The sequence below is a fragment of the Coregonus lavaretus genome (assembly GCF_964263955.1).
Source record: "Coregonus lavaretus genome assembly, chromosome: 16".
NCBI lineage: Eukaryota > Metazoa > Chordata > Actinopteri > Salmoniformes > Salmonidae > Coregonus > Coregonus lavaretus.
Window position 1 is genome coordinate 8,048,002 of NC_140003.1, and position 23,321 is coordinate 8,071,322.

General features: G+C 41.5%; 2 protein-coding genes across 2 annotated transcripts in view; one reads left to right on the forward strand and one right to left on the reverse strand.

Annotated features, from left to right (window-relative positions):
• LOC311143893 (ly6/PLAUR domain-containing protein 1-like) overlaps positions 1-13,828 on the forward strand; it is a 50,880-nt gene extending 37,052 nt beyond the window's left edge. Inside the window, exon 3 of the mRNA XM_084179763.1 lies at positions 12,753-13,828. Coding sequence (XP_084035889.1) covers positions 12,753-13,009 — 257 coding nt within the window. The 3' untranslated portion in view covers positions 13,010-13,828. The remainder of the gene's footprint in view (positions 1-12,752) is intronic.
• Positions 13,829-14,211: 383 nt separating this feature from the next.
• Positions 14,212-23,321, reverse strand: part of LOC311143892 (G-protein coupled receptor 39-like) — a 48,456-nt gene continuing 39,346 nt past the window's right edge. Inside the window, exon 2 of the mRNA XM_084179762.1 lies at positions 14,212-15,430. Within this exon, the coding sequence (XP_084035888.1) occupies positions 14,928-15,430 (503 nt within the window). The 3' untranslated portion in view covers positions 14,212-14,927. The remainder of the gene's footprint in view (positions 15,431-23,321) is intronic.

Genomic DNA, 23,321 nt, shown 5'->3' on the forward strand with positions numbered 1-23,321 from the left:
ATTGGGGTGTATCAACACGGGGGAGGTGGAAAACAGTTCCTTCAAAACCCCTACCGCCTGCTCCGCCTCAGGGGACCACCGAAAAGGGACTTTAGGAGATGTGAGTCTTGTAAGGGGTGCCACCACTCTACTAAAACCCTTAATGAATCTACGGTAGAAGTTAGCAAAGCCCAAAAATCGTTGAAGTTGCTTACGGGTGGTGGGTGTGGGCCATTCCGTCACTGCCCGGATCTTCTCGGGGTCCGCCTTCACCTGCCCGCTCTCAATTATGAATCCAAGGAACGATGTAGACTGTTTGTGGAACTCACACTTCTCTGCTTTGACGTACAGCTTGTTCTCCAAGAGCCGTTGAAGGACTTGACGGACGTGTGACTCATGCTCCTCGGGTGACTTGGAAAAAACAAGAATATCATCCAGGTATACAAAGACAAAACGGTTCAAAAAATCCCTAAGAACATCGTTCACCATGGCTTGGAAAACCGCAGGGGCATTTGAAAGCCCAAAGGGCATGACCAAATACTCAAAATGTCCCAGTGGAGTGTTGAAAGCGGTTTTCCACTCATCTCCCTTTCGGATTCGGACAAGGTGATAAGCATTCCTGAGGTCGAGCTTGGAAAACACTGTGGCGCCATGCAGAGGTTCAAAAGCTGAGTTGATGAGTGGAAGGGGATACTTGTTTTTAACAGTTATGTTGTTTAAACCCCTGAAATCGATACAGGGGCGTAACGACTTGTCCTTCTTTTCCACGAAAAAGAAACCTGCACCCAAAGGAGACGACGAGGGACGGATTATGCCCGAGACCAGAGAATCACCAATGTACTGCTCCATTGCCTCTCTTTCCGGTCGGGACAGATTGTATAACCGACTAGAGGGCAAGGGAGCACCAGGAAGCAGTTCAATAGGGCAATCATAAGGCCTATGTGGTGGTAGAGACAGAGCCTTGTCCTTACTGAAAACCTCCGCTAAGTCATGGTATTCTTTGGGGACAGATGACAGATCAAGAGGAGCTGAGGGAGGAGTTGGGTTACACTTAGTGGGGGGAACCGCTGACCTCAGGCACTCGGAATGGCAGTTAGTGCTCCAACTGAGAATGGTGTGACGTGTCCAATCAATTTGTGGGTTGTGAAGAGCCAACCAGGGGAAGCCAAGGATTAGGGAGGTAGCTGAGCCAGACATAACTCTTAGCTGAATGCTTTCACAATGATTGCCAGAAATCACTAGGGAAACGGGGGTGGTTTGATGAGTTATCTCCGCGAGGAGGCGCCCATCAAGGGCTGTGACCCGGATGGGGGTAGGTAGTGGCTCCATGGGGATACGAGCTTGTGTAACGAACTGGTGGCTAATAAAGTTATCTTCTGCACCTGAGTCTATGAGAGCTGAGAGTGGCAGGGAATGACTCTGGAAACGTAAGGTTACAGGTACTTGTAATCGGGGAATGATGGGTTCAGGATCTAACTCTGGGCTCGCAAGTAGACCCACCGTTACGAGCGAGCCTTGTCTTTTGGCCGCTTAGGGCATGTAGCCAGAATGTGTGTGGCGTCTCCACAGTACAGGCACTCACCCGCCTGGAGGCGCCGTTGCCGCTCAGCTGGAGGTAGTCGAGCTCGACCCACTTGCATAGGTTCCTCCTCTGTGCTCGGGATGGAATCAGGAACAAGAAGCTGCCGACTCCGGAGAGGCGAGACTCGAGTGGTTGAAGGCTGGGTAACTCGTCCTCCTAGATGTGGCCGATCGCCTCTCTCCCGACGCCTCTCCCGCAACCGATTGTCTAGCTTGATGGACAGGGAAACGAGAGAATGTAAATCATGTGGCTCATCACGAGCAGCCAGTTCATCCTTAATGGCTTCATTCAAACCGTTTAGAAATGCTCCTTGAAGTGCCACATTGTTCCACTTGGAGTCCGCTGCCAACGTCCAGAACTCAATAGAGTACTCTGCCACACTGTTAGAACCCTGCCTCAAATTAAAAAGTATCTTGGAGGAATTACCCACATGGTCAGGATGGTCAAAAACAGTCTTCAATTTAGCAGAGAAATCAGCAAAAGTCAATCCAGTCAAAGTTTGATCTGAGCACACAGCCTCAGCCCAAACCAGAGCTTTCCCTCTTAACAGCCCCAGAACATAATGTACCTTAGATGAATCAGTAGAAAACGACAGTGGTCTCTGCCGAAAAATCAAGTCACACTGAAGCAAAAATCCCCGGCACTTGTCCAATTCTCCATTGAACGGTTCAGGCGACGTGACAGGGGGTTCCCGACGGAACGAAGCCTGCCTAGTGTCCGAGGAAACAACTTGGGGTGCATCAAACTGGGGGTCAGAGAGAGATGGAGAACTGATAACAGACAATTTAGAGACGTGTGTAGTTAACTGAGTCACCTGGTTCAGCAGTTGATGATTATCTTCCACAAGAGTCCGAATCAACTGGTCATGCTGTCCTAGCAACGTTCCTTGAGCCTGGATAGCTTGTTGGAAGCTGTCTTTGTTTGCCCCGTGCTGTTTCTCTGTTGGGTCCATGGCCAGATCGTTCTGTTATGGCTATGGTTCAACCCAGCACTCAGAGAAACCAACACGACAAAGGGAGTGGAAGAAACAAAAATATTTTAATAAAAGTTCAAATTGTCTTAGTCCAAAAACAACTGAAGTAAAGGAACAGAGTGGGCTAGTCGGCTCCGGAGGAAGGAGAGGCTGAGGCAGGCAGGCAGGCAGGCAGGCAGGCAGGCAGGCAGGCAGACCGACAGGCAGGAAGGCAGGCAGGTTGGGAGGTATGTCCGAACTGAAGACAAAACAAACGACAGGTTAAGGAGAGTGGAGAGCAAGGCTGAAGACAAAGACAAAATAACTTTACTGGTGAGCCAAGTTACCGCTCTGGTAAGAACAACGATCTGGCGCCGGTGGAGAGCCATGCCCAGGAATAAGTAGTGCAGGTTGATGAGAGAATAGGATGCAGCTGCGTAGGCAGGAATCACTGGAAACAACCCGCAGCTGCACAGGAGAGGCAGATCCTGAGCACGCCCCCTGCTCCACTCCAGACACACCCACATAAAGGGGACAAACACACATACAACAGAAAAAGAGGGGACAAAACAAGGAGGAAGGGAAACAGAAAAGGGAGAGACAAGCTGCCCACATAACAGATATACCAGTATGGGCAAGTTTCTGATAAAGTCACAGGCAGGCTACTATTGTTGGTCCTAGTTTGTCTGTAACATCAAAGAAAAGGGAAAAAGTTGCTATGAAAAAGGGGTAATACTTTCTGTATTAACTGTACCGTTTTTTGCTCATGTTTGGGTTTCCGGTGTTGCCAACCTGAAATGTGGGAGAATGTAAGATGTAATCAAATCAAATCAAATGTTATTGGTCACATACACATATTTAGCAGATGTTATTGCGGGTTTAGCAAAATGCTTGTGTTCCTAATCTTTGAAATGATTGTGTTCCTAATCTAATGTAGTCTAATTTTTGGCATTTTGTAATAATTTACAGTATTTATAGTCAAGGCACTCCAGAGTGAATTTAAGAACACACCCATTGTAACTTGCTGATTTTAGGGATATGTTGAGAATTACATGATGAAAATCTACCTATGAGATAAGATGTTAATTAATACCTTTTTACAAATTGCTTTTTTTAATGTGTTGGCTATTTAGAATTGTATAAGAGGGACCTCCCGAGTGGTGCAGTGGTCTAAGGCACCGCATCGCAGTGCAAGAGTTGTCACTACAGACCTGGGTTCGATCCCGAGCTGTATCACAACTGGCCGCGATCGGGTGTCTCATAGGGCGGCGCACAATTGGCCCAGCGTCGTCCGAGTTAGGGGAGGGTTTGGCCGGGGGGTCTTTACTTGGCTCATCGCGCTCTTGTGGCAGGCCGGGCACCTGCAGGCTGACTTCAGTTGTCAGTTTAATGGTGTTTCCTCCTACACATTGGTGCGTCTGGCTTCAGGGTTAAGTGGGCGGGTGTTAATAAGTGCGGTTTGGCAAGTCATGTTTCGGAGGACGCATGACTCGACCTTCCCCTCCTGTGCAAGTTGGGGAGTTGCAGCGATGAGACAAGATCGAAAAAGGGGGTAAAATACAAAAATATATATCTGTATAAGAGTAGCCAAGTCAGCTGAATGAGAGAGAGACAACTAAAAACAGTATTGAAGAGAGATGCACCAGATAAACTAACTATTTTAAATCTTCAAGGTTTCAGACTCCCTTTAAGAGGGTACGCTACACCACTAGACCATGTGTGTTGTGGTTTTTCACTATGAGCTAAAGGGGTTTAAGAGGGTACTAGGCCTATGCTTTGCCATTGCAGAGCGAGTAGTCAATGTTGCATTATGTGAGTACCATAAATTACTATGTTTTTGGTCACTTTACCCGAAAAACGGTGGGACATAGACCATCATAATACATTGTAAACCACTACCATGCTTTCATATTTCACTACATGCTGCTAATACAAAACCATGGTATTTGTTTCATTGTACTACCATGGTTCATTTGTGTACCATGGTAGCTAGTACAATGAAATAAATATATTTTTTTTGGTCACTACCATAGCAGTAAAATACCATGGTACTGGTGCAAGTACCATGGTATTTTCCTGCCATGGTAGTGACCAAAAATCATGTTTGTTTTTTCATTGTACTACCATGGTACATTTTTGTAAGGGAGGTTCGTAAAGCTAGCTAGCGTTTCCCCATGGTTCACTAATGTAGATACACTGTAGCTAAGCCCTGGTACAATGTCAACACGTTTTCCAACTCGGTCTATAAACATTACAAAATCGTCAAAAAACGTATGACACATTTAGTTAACAGTTATTTCACTATTTTGAGACTTACATTGCACTTTTGCACATTAAAAACCTTTAAAAACAGGACAAATTAAGAGATAAAAACAGTAAGTATATCCTGTGCAACTACATAGTTCTTACATTAGACTTGATTCAGTATACCCTTTGAGCCAGATAATAACACAGAAATAAACTTGTTGAAAATAACCACTTGTTAATGACAGACTATACCTTGTTACAATTGTTGTTACCAGGTCTTAACCTATTTACATCATTAGATAAACAGTATCAACCCTGGTATTACCTGTGGATTTGATTATAGTGCGCACCATGTAGTTACATGTAACAATGTCACATTTTGGTTCGAGTTATTAACTTGGTAATTCACAGGTGACTTTCAAATTGTAATACAAAACATTAGTTACATAGTGGAACAATAAAATTTGTAATAACATCAGTATTTACACATGTGGAATAACCTTCAGCAAGTGGATGTGTAATTACACATTCCTTGTTCCAACTGTGTAATAACTGACACCGCTACAACCGTATTACCATGTAATTACATAGTAACACCTATGTAACTACTGTACTATGTTGTTACTACAGTTATTACTGTGTAGTTACATAGTAATCGTGGCAACGTAATGCAAAGTGTTACCAATGCTACTTTAAATAATGTGAGTACTGGAATAACAAAGATAAGTCGTTCTGGTTAAGGGCGTCTGCTAAATGACAAAAATGTCAATAGAAATTGTTGCCTCTTTGAAGCCAAATTGTAAACAATCAGATGTGATAATGAACTTGTTTACCTGCTACTCAGAATGGCACTGCAATGGATAGCTGCCGTTTTATGGGCTCCTGTCAATATTTTGTGTTTTTTTTGCTCTGATTTTAATTTATTTGGTACATAATGTTTCCGCCATCGTTTCCTATGACCGAAAAGAGTTTCTGGACATCAGAACAGCGATCACTAACTTCGATTTGGATGAAGATTTCTACTTCAACTAGTCAGTGGCACAGGACATACTGCTCACCCTGGACCAGGCCTGAAGAAAAAAAGACATAAGAGATACATATGTGCTGGCACCCTGATGAAACTATGTCGACAAATAAATAATCCTCTCTCTACCCTCCGTTCTATTGGCGAACGTACAATCACTGGTGAACAAACTGGATGAGCTCCGTTCAAGAGTATCCAATCAACGGGACTTGAAGAACTGTAAAATCCTATGTTTCTCAGAGTCGTGGCTGAACAAGGACATGGATAATATACATCTAGCTGGTTTTTCTATGCATCGTCAAGACCGTACAGCAGCTTGGGGTATGGTTAGGGGGAGGGGTGTGTCTGTTAACAACAGCTGGTGCTCGCTCTGTAATATTCTAAGGAAGTCTCGAAGTTCTGCTCGCCTGAGTTAGAATACCTCATTAAAAGCTGTAGACAATACTGTTTACCACCACAAACCGATGCTGGCACTAAGACCGTACTCAACGAGCTGTATAGGGCCATAAGCAAAGAAACAAGAAAATGCTCATCCAGAGGCGGCGCTCCTAGTGGCCGGTGATTTTAATACAGGGAAACTGAAATCCGTTTTACCTCATTTCTACCAGCATGTCAACTGTGCAACTAGAGAAGGCAAAACTCTAGATCACCTTTACTCCACACACAGAAATGTATATAAAGCTCTCCCTCGCACTCCATTTGGCAAATCTGACCATAACTCTATCCCGCTGATTCCTGCTTACAAGCAAATACTCAAACAGGAAGTGCCATTGACGCGCTCAATACGGAAGGGGTCCGATGAAGCGGATCCTAAGCTACAGGACTGTTTCGCTGGCACAGACTGGAATATGTTCATCCAATGGCATTGAGGAGTTTACCACATCAGTCACTGGCATCAGTAATAAGTGCATCGACGACGTCGTCCCCACAGTGACCGCACATACATATCCCAACCAGAAGCCATGGATTACAGGAAACATCCGCACTGAGCTAATGTCTAGAGCTGCCGCTTTCAAGGAGCGGGACACTAATCCGGACACTTATAAAAAATCCTGCTATGACCGCTGACGAGCCATCAAACAGGCAAAGAAAGCATCAATACAGGACTAAGATTGAATCCTACTACGCCGGCTCTGACGCTCATCGGATGTGGCATTACTTGCAAATTATCACGGATTACAAAGGGAAACCCAGCCACGAGCTGCCCAGTGACGCGAGCCTACCCAACGAGCTAAATGCCTTCTATGCTCGCTTCGATGCAAGCAACACTGAACCATGCATAAAAGCACCAGCTGTTCCAGACGACTGTATGATCACGCTCGCCGTAGCCAATGTCAGTAAGCTTTAAACAGGTTAACATTCACAAAGCCGCAGACGGATTACCAGGACGCGTACTCAGAGCATGCGCTGACCAGCTGGCAAGTGTCTTCTTTGACATTTTCAACCTCTCCCTGACCCAGTCTGTAATACCTATATGTTTCAAGCAGACCTCCATAGTCCCTGTGCCCAAGCACGCCAAGGTAACATGTCTAAATGACTGTGAAATGTTTTGAAAGGCTGGTCATGGCTCACAACCCCATCATCCCAGACACCCTAGACCCACTTCAATTCGCATACAGCCCCAACAGATCTAGAGATGACGTAATCTCTATTGCCCTCTCCCACCTGGACAAGAGGAACACCTATGCAAGGTTGCTGTTAATTGACTACAGTTCAGTGTTCAACACCATAGTGTCCTCCAAGCTCATCACTAAGCTAAGGGCCCTAGGTCCGAACACCTCCCTTTGCAATTGGATCCTGGACTTCCTAAAGGACCGCCCATTCGCAATACTGACCCTCAACACGGGGGGCCCTCAGGGGTGCATGCTTAGGCCCCTCCTGTACTCCCTGTTCACCCATGACTGCGTGGCCACGCACGACTCCAACACCATCAGCCTGTAGGGAGGAGGTCAGAGACCTGGCAGTGGGGTGCAAGGACAACAACCTCTCCCTCAACGTCGGCAAGACAAAAGACCTGATCATGGACTACAGGAAATGGAGGGCCGAGCACGACCCCATTTACATCGACGGGGCTGTAGTGGAGCGGGTCGAGAGCTTAAAGTTCCTCAGTGTCCACATGCCTAAGGATCTATCATGGTCACACACACCAACACAGTCGTGAAGAGGGCACAACAACGCCTCTTCCCCCTCAGGAGGCTGAAAGTATTTGACATGGGCCCCCAGATCCTCAAAAAGTTATACAGCTGCACCACTAAGAGCATCTTAACTGGCTGCATCACCACTTGGTATGGCAACTGCTTGACATCCAACTGCAAGGCCCTAAAGAGGGTAGTGTGTACGGCCCAGTACATCACTGGGGCCGAGCTCCCTGCCATCCAGCAAGGCCCTAAAAATTGTCAAAAACTCCAGCCACCCAAGTCATAGACTGTTCTCTCTTCTACCGCACTGCAAGCGGTACCGATGCACCAAGTCTGGAACCAACAGGACCCTGAACAGCTTCTACCCCCAACCCATGAGACTGATAAATATTTAATTAAATAGTTAACCAAATAGCTATTCGGACTGCATTTACCCTTTTTGCACTAACGTTTTCTACTCATCACATACGCTGCTGCTACTGTTTATTATGCTGTATATCCTGTTGCCTAGTCACTTTATTCATATTAATATGTTACATATCTACCTCAACTACCTCATACCCCTGCACATCGACTCGGTACAAAACCTTGTGCCAAGTTATCGTTACTCATTGTGTATTTATTATTACTTTTATTATTACATATTATAACTTTTCTATTATTTCTCTATTTTCTCTCTCTGCATTGTTGGGAAGGGCCAGTAAGTAAGCATTTCACTGTTAGTCTACACCTGTTGTTTACGAAGCATGTGACAAATACAATTTCATTGGAAAGGGAGAAAGCTATTGTCTTTCATTAAGCACAGTGTTCCACCGCCTGACAGCTCTGTGTGTAACAAACACTGTGATGTGTTCTTCCTGTGAAGACGTGAGTGGGTTTGGATGACCTAGAGTCTTTGTGGCGTACCAGGATATCCCTCCCCTTGCTTTTAGCCCACAAAGCCATAATGTTGTAGGCTACACTTACTTTGTTCAGAATTGATTGTTTGGTACCAGTTGGGAAGAGATAAGTGGAATTTCAATGGTGTCTTTGTAAATGAGACACCAACTGTAAACCATTTCTTTATGACATTGTTCTCCGTGTTAAGTCTCTCCCTATAACTGCATTTCATGCTTTGCTTTGCATGTACTGTTAACACTGGTTATTCACATACACTATATATACAAAAGTATGTGGACACCCCTTCAAATTAGTGGATTTGGCTGACAAGTGTATAAAATCGAGCACACAGCCATGCAATCTCCATAGACAAACATTGGCAGTAGAATGGCTTTACTGAACAGTGTCTTACAACGTGGCCCGTCATAGGATGCCACCTTTACAACAACTCAGTTCATCAAATTTCTGCCCTGCTAGAGCTGCCCCGGTCAACTGTATGTGCTGTTATTGTGAAGTGGAAACGTCTAGGAGCAACAACGGCTCAGCCGCGAAGTGGTAGGCCACACAAGCGCACAGAACGGGACCGCCGAGTGTTGAAGAGCGTAGCGCGTAAAAATAGTCTGTCCTCAGTTGCAACACTCACTACCGAGTAAGTACAGTGGGGAAAAAAAGTATTTAGTCAGCCACCAATTGTGCAAGTTCTCCCACTTAAAAAGATGAGAGAGGCCTGTAATTTTCATCATAGGTACACGTCAACTATGACAGACAAAATGAGGAAAAAAAATCAAGAAAATCACATTGTAGGATTTTTAATGAATTTATTTGCAAATTATGGTGGAAAATAAGTATTTGGTCAATAACAAAAGTTTCTCAATACTTTTGTTATATACCCTTTGTTGGCAATGACACAGGTCAAACGTTTTCTGTAAGTCTTCACAAGGTTTTCACACACTGTTGCTGGTATTTTGGCCCATTCCTCCATGCAGATCTCCTCTAGAGCAGTGATGTTTTGGGGCTGTCGCTGGGCAACACGGACTTTCAACTCCCTCCAAAGATTTTCTATGGGATTGAGATCTGGAGACTGGCTAGGCCACTCCAGGACCTTGAAATGCTTCTTACGAAGCCACTCCTTCGTTGCCCGGGCGGTGTGTTTGGGATCATTGTCATGCTGAAAGACCCAGCCACGTTTCATCTTCAATGCCCTTGCTGATGGAAGGAGGTTTTCACTCAAAATCTCACGATACATGGCCCCATTCATTCTTTCCTTTACACGGATCAGTCGTCCTGGTCCCTTTGCAGAAAAACAGCCCCAAAGCATGATTTTTCCACCCCCATGCTTCACAGTAGGTATGGTGTTCTTTGGATGCAACTCAGCATTCTTTGTCCTCCAAACACGATGAGTTGGGTTTTTACCAAAAAGTTCTATTTTGGTTTCATCTGACCATATGACATTCTCCCAATCCTCTTCTGGATCATCCAAATGCACTCTAGCAAACTTCAGACGGGCCTGGACATGTACTGGCTTAAGCAGGGGGACACGTCTCGCACTGCAGGATTTGAGTCCCTGGCGGCGTAGTGTGTTACTGATGGTAGGCTTTGTTACTTTGGTCCCAGCTCTCTGCAGGTCATTCACTAGGTCCCCCCGTGTGGTTCTGGGATTTTTGCTCACCGTTCTTGTGATCATTTTGACCCCACGGGGTGAGATCTTGCGTGGAGCCCCAGATCGAGGGAGATTATCAGTGGTCTTGTATGTCTTCCATTTCCTAATAATTGCTCCCACAGTTGATTTCTTCAAACCAAGCTGCTTACCTATTGCAGATTCAGTCTTCCCAGCCTGGTGCAGGTCTACAATTTTGTTTCTGGTGTCCTTTGACAGCTCTTTGGTCTTGGCCATAGTGGAGTTTGGAGTGTGACTGTTTGAGGTTGTGGACATGTGTCTTTTATACTGATAACAAGTTCAAACAGGTGCCATTAATACAGGTAACGAGTGGAGGACAGAGGAGCCTCTTAAAGAAGAAGTTATAGGTCTGTGAGAGCCAGAAATCTTGCCTGTTTGTAGGTGACCAAATACTTATTTTCCACCATAATTTGCAAATAAATTCATTAAAAATCCTACAATGTGATTTTCTGGATTTTTTTTCCTCAATTTGTCTGTCATAGTTGACGTGTACCTATGATGAAAATTACAGGCTTCTCTCATCTCTTTAAGTGGGAGAACTTGCACAATTGGTGGCTGACTAAATACTTTTTTTCCCCACTGTACCTCTGGAAGCAAAGTACCTCTGGAAGCAACGCCAGCACAATAAGTGTTCGTCGGGAGCTTCATGAAATGGGTTTCCATGGCTGAGCAGCCGCACACAAGCCTCAGATCACTATGTGCAATGCTAAGCGTCGGCTGGAGTGGTGTAAAGCTCGCCGCCATTGGACTCTGGAGCAGTGGAAACGCATTCTCTGGAGTGATGAATCACGCTGTTTTTCATATTTTGGGCTACGCCCCTTAGTTCCAGTGAAGGGAAATCTTAACACTATATCATACAATGACATTTTAGACGATTCTGTGCTTCCAACTTCGTGGCAACAGTTTGGGGAAGGCGTTTTCCTGTTTCAGCATGACAATAACCCCGTGCACAAAGCGAGGTCCATACAAAAATGGTTTGGCGAGATCGGTGTGGAAGAACTTGACAGGCCTGCACAGAGCCCTGACCTCAACCCCATCGAACACCTTTGGGATGAATTGGAACACTGACTGCGAGCCAGGCCTAATCACCCAACATCGGTGCCCGACCTCACTAATGCTCTTGTGGCTGAATGGAAGCAATTCCCCGCAGCAATGTTCCAACATCTAGTGGAAACATTTCCAACTCCATATTAATTACCATGATTTTGGAATGAGCTGTTCGACAAGCAGGCGTCCACATACTTTTGGTGATTTAGTGTAAGTATCACTCTCAGACTCAGCTAATTTTTGTATTCCCTGTATTGTATGCCACAGGTTTACATGTACATTGTACTCTAAAAGATAAGCACTGCCACACCCAATGTTGTCTCACAACATGCTTATACTACAGACTATCTGTAGAAAATTCATACTCTGATTTTTTTTTACATAATCATTCTCAAGAGCCCGCTGTCATGAACATAATAGCAATTCAGTGGCCTTGAGAACCTTCATGCAAAACCAATGGACTCCGCCAAGGGTAATAATCTTCAAGATAATTAACTTGAAGGCATACAAATACATAGCCAGCCAGGTGATTCTTGGTGCATACCTTGTAATTGTAATTTTCATGGACTGACTTTTATCTCAGAATGATGACTAATGCATCTTTGTTGACTGTGGGTGTTCTGTGAGTCAATAGCACCACTCTCTGCTATTGTGCGTTTGGTAGCAAGGTACTGAAGAGGTCATACTGTACCTGACTCCATTACGGGGTAATTTGATTTCTTTGTGAAGAAGACACAGCTTGTAGATTCACTATGGATCACTGAATTAGTAAAGAAGCTCTCGCAAGAGACTCACTTTGACCACACTGTCTAGTTGGAGTCCCCGAACCCTGGATAAATGTATTAGTTGTGCCACATACTGTATATAGAGATCGAGAAATCGATTGATGGATAATTTTCAAAATGTTCATTCGTCTAACAACTGATCTAATATCTTGTCTGTGCACTGTATGGCTGTATTACAATGTATTTATTATTAGAACTCCTCTAATAAATCACACATTTTGTGTAGATGTGCTTTCCATAAACAAGCACACAGACATACATAGACTGTTGCCTGATTCACACTATATTTTCTTTTCACATCGTCCTGACCAGCACGGTTCCAGCAACTATGGTGGATGGTTAACCAGCCCACAGCCTAGTACAGCTCATCTTATCTCAGTAGTGTGAAATAAGTATCTGGGCATACAGTATCTAATGGCTACGTTTCTGTCCTTGTTCCAGGAAAACACTACCGCAAGTCCTGCGCCTCGTCTGGTGCCTGCCTCATCGCCTCCTCTGGCTACCAGCAGTTCTGCACGGGGAAACTCAACTCGGTGTGCATCAGCTGCTGCAACACACCCCTCTGTAATGGACCCCGTCAGAAGAAACAGAGTTCCAGAAACAGAGTTCCCTCTGCCACCTCGTCCCTAATCCCACTACACAGCCTCTCCCTCCTTTTTATTCCCTTCCTACTGCACCCATCCTCCATATTCTGCTGACAGACCCTATGGTTGGCTGGTTTGGTCTCATCAAGACTGTGGTCCAGCTTTTGGACTCAGCCTGTGTTTCCGTGAAAGGTTCTCCAGCCTGTACGGTGTCCATATCTTTAATGGATGTGTGACACTGTCCTAGTATGGACACCGCATTTAGAAGATGTCCTACTATGGACAGCAACTAAAGGTCAAAAGATATTGATTGAAATAAGGTACTGAAGGATCCTGACAAATATGTTTATAGTGTGAGTCAGGTGCACCACATGTTTGACAGACAATAGGCAGGCTAACTATTGACCCAGGTATATTTGACAAAAGCAAGCAATGTGTAATGGAAACGGAAGATATAGATCGACAACATTTTTATCCATTTGACAGGTTTTACTTTTGCTGAACTTTCTTTATTGCGACAATGATGATGGAAACAGTGTTTTTCTAATAAATGATGATTGCCGAATAATTTTGCTGGGCACGTGATGTCATCACGTAACTGTTAAGGTCCACTCCACGTTTAATTCTAAATGTCTACTGCTTGCTAAATCAATTTTTTCGACTATAAAATGAATGTTTCTTTGCAGGACAAGGATTGTCCTGACTTTCAAGAAGGCCTGAATTGCTTTGCCTTGCTTTGCCTTGCTTTTCTGGTTGGCTGGCAAGTTTTACCATCCAATTATTTCAGATCTACAGGAGTGCAGGTTTCACCATGGCACGGACCGTGGCAATACATTGGCACACAATAATTATAATAATATGGCAAATATTAGTAAATTGTTGCATTCTATCAATGCTGCTGGCTTTCGCAAGGCTACCTGAGACATGAAACAGACAGCAATGATCACTGCACAATTTGCAATGGAAACACTTCAACCACTTCATTTTATTTGACACTATAGGTTTTTAATAATAAAAATGTTTTTTAGGTGTGACATCATTATGTACAGCTGTTTTTATCGACACAAGACAGTTAAATGGAAACGCACCGTAACAGGCAATTGTCACATATAATTTATTTTCTATGCAAACTTTCTAAATGTCAACAAAAAAATCACTGGACAAGTTAATGGAAACATAGCTATTGACTGGCCAACTGAGGGCACTAGAAGATAATCTGTACATTTGTAGATGAACTGGAAGAGGTATATTTGTACAGTAGATTAACTGGAGTACAGAGACATAAGATGAAGAAAAACACAAATAACACAACAGAGTAACTGACCATTTTTAATATTAAAATAATGATGCAGATACTGTAGTGATGAAACATAAATTACATTTGTCTTGAGATCAAATCATATGCACTGCATCTAATTTAGAAAGTGGCCAACTGTCAGTGGTCAGATATGGATGCCATACAAATCAATGGAAAAGTATACTTTGGACACAATGTACAATGCAGACACCAGGTCATGATGAACAATGTTGAACTTATTTTTCAGTGGCATCTTAAGTGAATGTGATAATATGAGTTACAGCATGGCCAAGATAAGTGTACTCTCATGTAACGGAAACAAATCACTGTAATTAACACTGATCAAATACAAAGCTTTTCCAATGTTCCCGCTATTACAATGTACAGTATGAGATGAAATTGGTAAAAATGTCCTGACTGTGCTTTGACTGGATGTATTACTGTATGTTAGACTCCTCACATATTCTGTCTATAGAGCCACCTCTTTGACAAATCAGCTTGTGACAGATTGTTCAAGTTTGTGTTGGATGACACCCTGTATCCTTCTCCGATTGATTGAATAGTGTAATACTGAACACAGCCAATATGCTCTCCTTTGGTTCATCTTTCAAAGTCACCTAGAAGTCATTCTGGACTGTATTGACTCACCACGTTAATCCTACTTCATAACCTCAGCCAAGAAGCATGTTAGAGCATAAGTCAAGACAACTCTGTCATACATGTATTTTAATAAACTTATATTTCAGTCTCTTCAGGGTCGTTTCCCTTTCGCACCGAAATCGAAAATGATTCATCGGTTGTGGGGAGGGCCTCCTCAGGGCTGGGAGCGGGACTGTCTTTAGGACTATGGAATGTAGTGAACGTAGGCATCTTGAACTCCTCGCTCTGAGTCTGAGTAGACCTGTTGCCACCGCAACGACGCAGTGACTTTAGCAGGGGCCGCAGTGAGTGGGCCGAGTTGGCCTTGGCGTTCCTCAGAGTCCGTTTGTTGATGTGCTCGATGGTGAGGCGGCAGCGTAGCACCTGGACGAAGACCTGTCGGAACTGGAGGGAAGAGAGGTTGTACAGGAAGGGGTTGAGCACGGAACTAAGGTAGAAGAAGGTGTCGGCCACAGGGTGCAGCACCACATAGTTGCGGAAGTAGGACATGGTCCAGCTGGACTTGGGCACGGCGGCGGTCATCAGGCGACGCACCTGGTTGGGCAGCCAGCACACGGTAAGGGAGCCCACGATTAAACCTGAGAAAGAGGGAGGGGGAGCGAGAGAGAGAGAGAGAGAGGGAAGGAAGGAAAGAGAGAAAGTAATTAAGAATATTCGATAATGGAAGAAGGAGGCAGTGGACCACACCTGGGTTCAAATACATGCATATTTAAGTATTTCTTATTTAAATAATAATAATTTCAAATAATGTGGCTAAATCAGCTACAGTGCCTTGAGAAAGTATTCATCCCCCTTGGCGTTTTTCCTATTTTGTTGCATTACAACCTGTCATTTAAATGGATTTTTATTTGGATTTCATGTAATGGACATACACAAAATAGTCCAAATTGGTGAAGTGAAATTAGAAAAATAACTTGTTTCAAAAAATGCTAAAAAAATAAATAACGGAAAAGTGGTGCGTGCATATGTTTTCACACCCTTTGCTAAGGCCCCAGAGTCTGCAACACCACTAAGCAAGGGGCACCACCAAGCAAGCGGCACCATGAAGACCAAGGAGCTCTCCAAACAGGTCAGGGACAAAGTTGTGGAGAAGTACAGATCAGGGTTGGGTTATTAAAAAAATATCAGACACTTTCAACATGGAAAGAATATGGCACCACAGCAAACCTGCCAAGAGAGGGCCGCCCACCAAAACTCACAGACCAGGCAAGGAGGGCATTAATCAGAGAGGCAACAAAGAGACCAAAGATAACCCTGAAGGAGCTGCAAAGCTCCACAGCAGAGATTGGAGTATCTGTCCATAGGACCACTTTAAGCCGCACTCTCCACAGAGCTGGGCTTTACGGAAGAGTGGCCAGAAAAAAGCCATTGCTTAAAGAAAAAAATAAGCAAACACGTTTGGTGTTCACCAAAAGGCATGTGGGAGACTCCCCAAACAAATGGAAGAAGGTACTCTGGTCAGATGAGACTAAAATTGAGCTTTTTGGCCATCAAGGAAAACACTATGTCTGGCGCAAACCCAACACCTCTCATCACCCCGAGAACACCATCCCCACAGTGAAGCATGGTGGTGCCACCATCATGCTGTGGGGATGTTTTTCATCGGCAGGGACTGGGAAACTGTTCAGAATTGAAGGAATGATGGATGGCGCTAAATACAGGGAAGTCCTTGAGGGAAATCTCTTTCAGTCTTTTAGAGATTTGAGACTGGGACGGAGGTTCACCTTCCAGCAGGACAATGACCCTAAGTATACTGCTAAAGCAACACTCGAGTTGTTTAAAAGGAAACATTTAAATGTCTTGGAATGGCCTAGTCAAAGCCCAGACCTCAATCCAATTGAGAATCTGTGGTATGACTTAAAGATTGCTGTACACCAGCGGAACCTGGAGCTGGAGCAGTTGTGCCTTGAAGAATGGGCAAAAATCCCAGTGGCTAGATGTGCCAAGCTTATAGAGGTGGCTCTACAAAGTATTGACTTTGGGGGGGTTAATAGTTATGAACGCTCAAGTTCTGTTTTTTTGTCTTATTTCTTGTTTGTTTTACAATAAAAAATATTTTAAATCTTCAAAGTGGTAGGCATGTTGTGTAAATCAAATGATACAAACCCCCCAAAATCTTTAATTCCAGGTTTTAAGGCAACAAAATAGGAAAAATGCCAAGGGGGGTGAATACTTTCGCAAGCCACTGTACCTCTATTCGAAGTATTTGAGAACTATTTTCAAATACTTATTTACAAATACATTATTTCAAATACCCCTAGAAGACCTGGGTTCAAATGAATGGATTGTTTAAATATTTGTATTTTAAAATACACTAAGTGTGGCAAATCAACCTGATAAATATCTTGCAGCTCTCACAAAACAAATACACGCTAAAACAGTTGTAATTTTAAAAGATGAAAATACAAAATGGTAATTAGAAACAACAACACGATTAGTGACCATTTTAAAAGCTTCTATGAAAATGTATATAAATCAGAATTAAACAACAGTTGGACGGATCATATAGCCTTTTTAGATTCAACAACTCTGAAGCAATTACCAGCAGACAAAAAATAATTACTAAAAACAGAGATCACCCAAGAATAAATATTAGATACTGTTAAAACAATTGCATGGAGAAAAGCACCAGGAATGGATGGCTTTCCCATAGAATTCTATTCAACATTTTGGGACAAAGTAGCCCCCCTATGTACAAATGACAACACACGTCACTCAATTCAGTACTTCCTAGTTTCATGTATAAAACAGTTATTTCAGTTATATTAAAACAAGGAAAATCTGGAGAGTCCCTGCTGATTTAAGACCCACAAGTTTAATAAATTGTGACAAAATAATAACAAAGATTATAACCAATAGAATGGCAAAAGTCTTACCAGACTTGATATATATCAATCAAACAAATACAATAACATGTTTCAATTTAATACAATATACAGAAAAACATGATATAGATTTATACATTATGGCTGTTTTCGACGTCTTCAGTGGCCTTTTCTATTAAAAACTTTGGAAGCTTTCAACTTTCCAGCTGAAATAATAAATGTACATAACAAAAAAAAAAGTGTCCTAAAGCACAAATATACACAAATAATACATTATCTGATTAAATTGCTTTAGAAAGGGGCACAAGACAGGGATGTCCCCTCTCCCCCCTCCTGTTTATACTGGCAATTGAACCACTTGCAGAAAGAATTAGACTGGACCCAAACGTAACAGGTGTCAGTATTGGTAAATATGAATATAAACTAAACCTATTTGCAAAATAACTCAATGGCCCTTTGCTAAAAAATATTTTCAGAATATTCAAAAATCTCTGGATATAAAATTAACATGGAAAACAACGAAATAATGGCAATAGGAAAAGAAAAAGAATAACTGACAATCCTTTAAGTGGACCACAAAAAATATGAAATACTTAGGATGGTTAATAAGTGACAACAAACAAAAATATATATATAAAGCACTTTATTCCATTACTCAACAATCTGAAAGCAGATCTAATTAAATTGACTAATCTTCCCATAAATCTTACAGGTAGAATAAACCTCTTATGAATGGCAGAGCTGCCAAAGTTGTTGTATTAATTTTTGGTAATACCAATTACCCCACCGAAGACATTCTTTAAAAAAGTATACTCGGTCATAACAGACTTTATTTTGGCAAATAAAATTCATCAAAAAAAAGGAAGGTTTTACATCTTCCTAAGTCTGAGGGTGGTTTTAACCTTCCAGACTTGTATCAACTCGCTACCCAAGGCTTTTACTTGTGACATATAGTTAAATGCACTAAAGAGGAACAATGGGTACATATTAAAGATGTGCATGCTCATCCCCAGAATATTTTTATGTGTCTATTTTCAAAGGATAAAGCTAAGAACATTAACAACTTCATAGTTAAGAACTCTATAACAATATGGAAGAAAATGAAACGTATTCTACAAGAACCAATATCACTCCCTAAAAACACAACCTTATGGAACAATCCTTGGATAGCTTTTACAGAATTCACCAATAAATTGGTCCACATGGAATACTAAAGGCATAGAAACCGTAAATGACTTGGTAACAGAAAATACATTTTTTTCCATGACAGTAATTTTGGACTGACCAATAGTTTTAAATACATGCAACTTAAAAGTTACATATCACAACATTTATATTTAAAATATTTTGGACATCAGAGCAACCTTGAGGGAACCTTATTTGAGTCAGAAAATAATGTTCACATGATAGGGAAGATTACAAAACCTTGCAGAGATCATATCCAACTGACAATCTCTTTGAAAAAAATATAAACTATTGGAACCAAGACTTAAAAATAATTGATATTGGCACAAGAATGATGGAAAGGAGCATAACTAATGAAATTACCATTAACTAAAATGTACGCTTAATCCAGTACAGACTAATGTATAGAATTGATTATACAAGAGACAAAATTCACAAATTCTACAGCACAACGGCAGAGTCATGTCTTAAGTCTAAAACTAATAATGACTCAATAATCCATACTTTCTGGGAATGCTATAAAGTACGGAATTTGTGGGTGGAGCTAGAAAGTTGGCTGTCAGAAGTATTACAATGTAAACATGCTTTTAATCCATCTGTCTGCATATTTCAAAACATTACATATGGGGGTGTCCAAGACCTGGACAATTCTCTTCTTATCACTCCTCTTGAAAAAGTGTATACTAAAAACGTGGAAATCAATCAATCCACCATCATTAACACAATGGAAAAATCTAATTATTTATTATCGAAATATTGAAATAGCATGGGCGACCAAGAAAAACAAATTGATACAATTTAAGGCCAAGTGCAAATAATAATGCAGGCACTAGGTATGGGTGTGTGAGCATGCGGGTCTGGGCAGATGAGATGTAGTCATTGTTTGTGTGCGTCTGTAACTTGTTGTTCGCATGTACAGTATAAGTTGGTATATGGAGTAAAAAAATAAAAATTCAGCTTACTGCATTTATTTTTTATTTTTTATTGTTATATATATATATATATATATATATATATATATATATATATATAACAATACAAAATAAAAAATAAATGCAGTAAGCTGAATTCACTGTCATGTTCATGGAACCATTCCTGGACAATCCTAGCCTTGTGTCAAAATCAATTTGCAAATGGGATACACTGCTGCCATGAAGGGATGCACCTGATTGGTAATGATATTCAGATATCCTGTGGCATTCAAACATTGCTCCACTTTTATCAAGGGACCCAACGTGTGCCATGAAAACACACCCCACACTATCAGACCAGGCAATGTTTTTCCACTTATCCAGTTCCTTAGCCCACTGCAACCGCAGTTTCTTGTTTTTTGCTGAAAGAAGTGGAACTCTGTAAGGTCGTCGGCTGCCGTACCCCATTTGTGTCAAGGTAAAATGAGTTGCATATCGTTTTATGAGTCTTTGGGCACCAATGTTGTACTGGACTGTCAGTTGACTAACTGTAGCCCGTCTGTTGCTCTGCACAATTCGTGTCAGTCTCCTTTGTCCTCTTTCATCAATGACCCATTTACGACGACTGGACTGCCGTTGGCTGGATGTCATTTGGGTGTTTGACCATTCTTGATACACACAGGAAACTGTTGAGCAAGAAAAACCCAGCAGTGTTGCAGTTCTTGACACATTCAAACCGGTGCACCTGGCACCTAATACCATACCCGTTCAAAGGCACTTACATCTTTTGTCTTGCCCATTCACCCTCTGAATGTCACACATACGCAATCCATGTCTCAATTGTCTCAAGGCTTAAAAATCCTTCTTTAACCTGTCCCCTACCCTTCATCCACACTGATTTACATGGATTTAACAGGTGACATCAATAAGGGATCATAGCTTTAACCTGTATTCACCTGGTTAGTCTGTCATTGAAAAATCAGGTGTTCCTAATGTTTTATACACTCAGTGTACATGCCTATACTTTCCAACTGTATTTCCACATTCCAATATTCAACTACTTGTATTTTAAATGAAATATCAAAATACTTACTCTGAAATATCTTTGAAAGTAATTGAAATACCCTAAATAGTATTTCAACCCAGGTTGAATAATGCAAACATTTTTGTGTAGATTCGGTTTGCTTTGCCATCTAAACCCGCACAGAAACAATGCCTTATGTTGGTGTTTTTGGCCATATTTGTGCTGTCTCTTTACATGAACTAATTTAGCTTCCCCTGATGATTTATAATGCTAAGACAAAAACTGTCCTTTGAGATTCAGTACACTATTAAATAAAAAATATACTTTCTCAGTGCATGGAGGTCTGTGCTTTTGTAAAAATCACTGCCGGCTAGTCCTTAGGGCGAGGTGATTTCAAATTACATTTAAATAATTTGTATTTATTTATATTCATATCGGCATACTACTGTTATGAATTAAGGACTTAAATTGAAATGCTGTGAAATTCGAAAAAGGGAAAACAGAAATGATGGGGTGTGGAGATATTTTCTTCAGCCCTATCTCACAGCAAAGTGGCGCTGAGATTAGAAGAGGTGCAGTATGGGTCGACACTGTGAGGGATCCATTAGAGAGATTCCCTAGGGGGTAATTACACTTTCTTGCTGTCTCCTTGCTCATTTTAGTGAATGTCAGACTACAACAGTACCCATTCTAATGAAGAAAAAAATACAACAAATGAAGAAAAATCCTAAACAGGGATATATATGTATTGTTATCTGATTTATGTTTTCGTTAATGGGGCTATCTTAGCTGGGTGTAACTGAAGTGTAACTGTGCCATGCAATTATTTTTAAAGAAAAACCCTGAATAAAGGCAACTGCTGAAAAACATTGTTATGACTGAACATTATCCTTGCCAAAATAAATGAAATGGGATTTTAATAAGAAGACTGAAACAATTTTCTTGGTAGGTCTCAGACTGTAGAATTCCTCTGTGATGATGAGGCACAGGTTTTTGATACATTCCTACCTGGCTAATGTTGTATTCACCTCTACACTGCAGGAAAAAGTGGTAACAATTTGCTTGATTGTAAAAAAGTACAACTCCCGCACACATAGTTACCAATCCTCATCAATTTATATGAACACTTTTAAGTATTAAAACAAATAAGTATTAAACATAGTCCAACACTTTTTAAGTGTTAAAATAACCAAGTGTTAAAATCACTAACACTTTTTAAGTGTTGAAGTAAATAGTTATCAATTTAGTTAAACAATTTGCTGACAAACACTTACATGAAGTTGTAGATTCTACAAGACATAACTATTTACACTATTCTTATTTCCAGTACATACTCAATACAGTTCCTGTTGGCATTGGCTCATACATGTTTCTTTGTGCAGACTTGAGTGTATTTGAAAGGTGTCATTCAGTAGGTTGATCTTGCATTTACACACAGAATTCTTCCACAGTGTGAATGCACCATGAGGCAAAGTCATACAGTAATCATGGCTGTGAAGCAGCAAGCTAACCTTCATATTTTTTCCTGGGGGAACTATGAAGTCAAGGTTAAGTTTTAGTTTGAATCTGCCAAGTGTCAGGAATGGGTCTTAGAAAACTCAAGACAGAGAAACTTTAAATGTCAAACATACAGTAGGCTTAACACAGCCTGGTGTGTTATGTGTATGCTATAGCTGGTGCACAAATTATGGTCTCAGCACATCTCTATCATATGCTTTAAGCATCATAGTAAAGTAGACTACGCTGACAGTGTAGCATCTGGAGGTTAAACTCCAACCCTGGGTGGTAGTGAGTTTGGACTATTATAGTCAAACAATTCTATTACCTATGCAAATGCTAGAATTGTGTTGAAGATAGGGAATGTCCAATATCCACACTCAACCATATTTCTAAATCTAAATTAATAATGCTTAGTTTCACACCAACAAATGCATCCTGAAGATACAAATTCCTGAAAGCGTTGATCGAATGCATCAAGAACTCAAAAACTTTAACGTGTCAATGGGCTCCAATTTCCCAATTGACATCAAGTCAAGGAAATAGAAATTGACAATATCCACAGCTCGAGTTACAGACATCGGAGAGGCAAAAGAAGTATGTATATTTTATTCATTACAAACATGTCTCTAGACAATACATGCCTAAAGGGGTAAACAGAAAACTGATGGGGATAAGTCAAATGGAAACTTCTCACAGAATATTGAACAGGAATACATGAATAACAAAGCTATTAAATCAGTATTTGCTCCAATGGTGTTCGAAATGTTTTTACATTTTGGACAAATTTTCACTATGAGTCCAAATGTAAGAACATTTGGTCAAAAACGGCATGATTTTCGGAGTGTATGACTGTGCATTAAATATCTCACCATATTACATTATTATAACCAAGGGATTTGTGGTTATTTGACCATCAATAATATATCTGATTCTCTGGCTATTTGTATTCCGCAGACCAAGTTGTTCTTGCGCATGTTCGGCTTTACTTCATAATTGAACATTTCTCATTCCTCTCATTCAACTG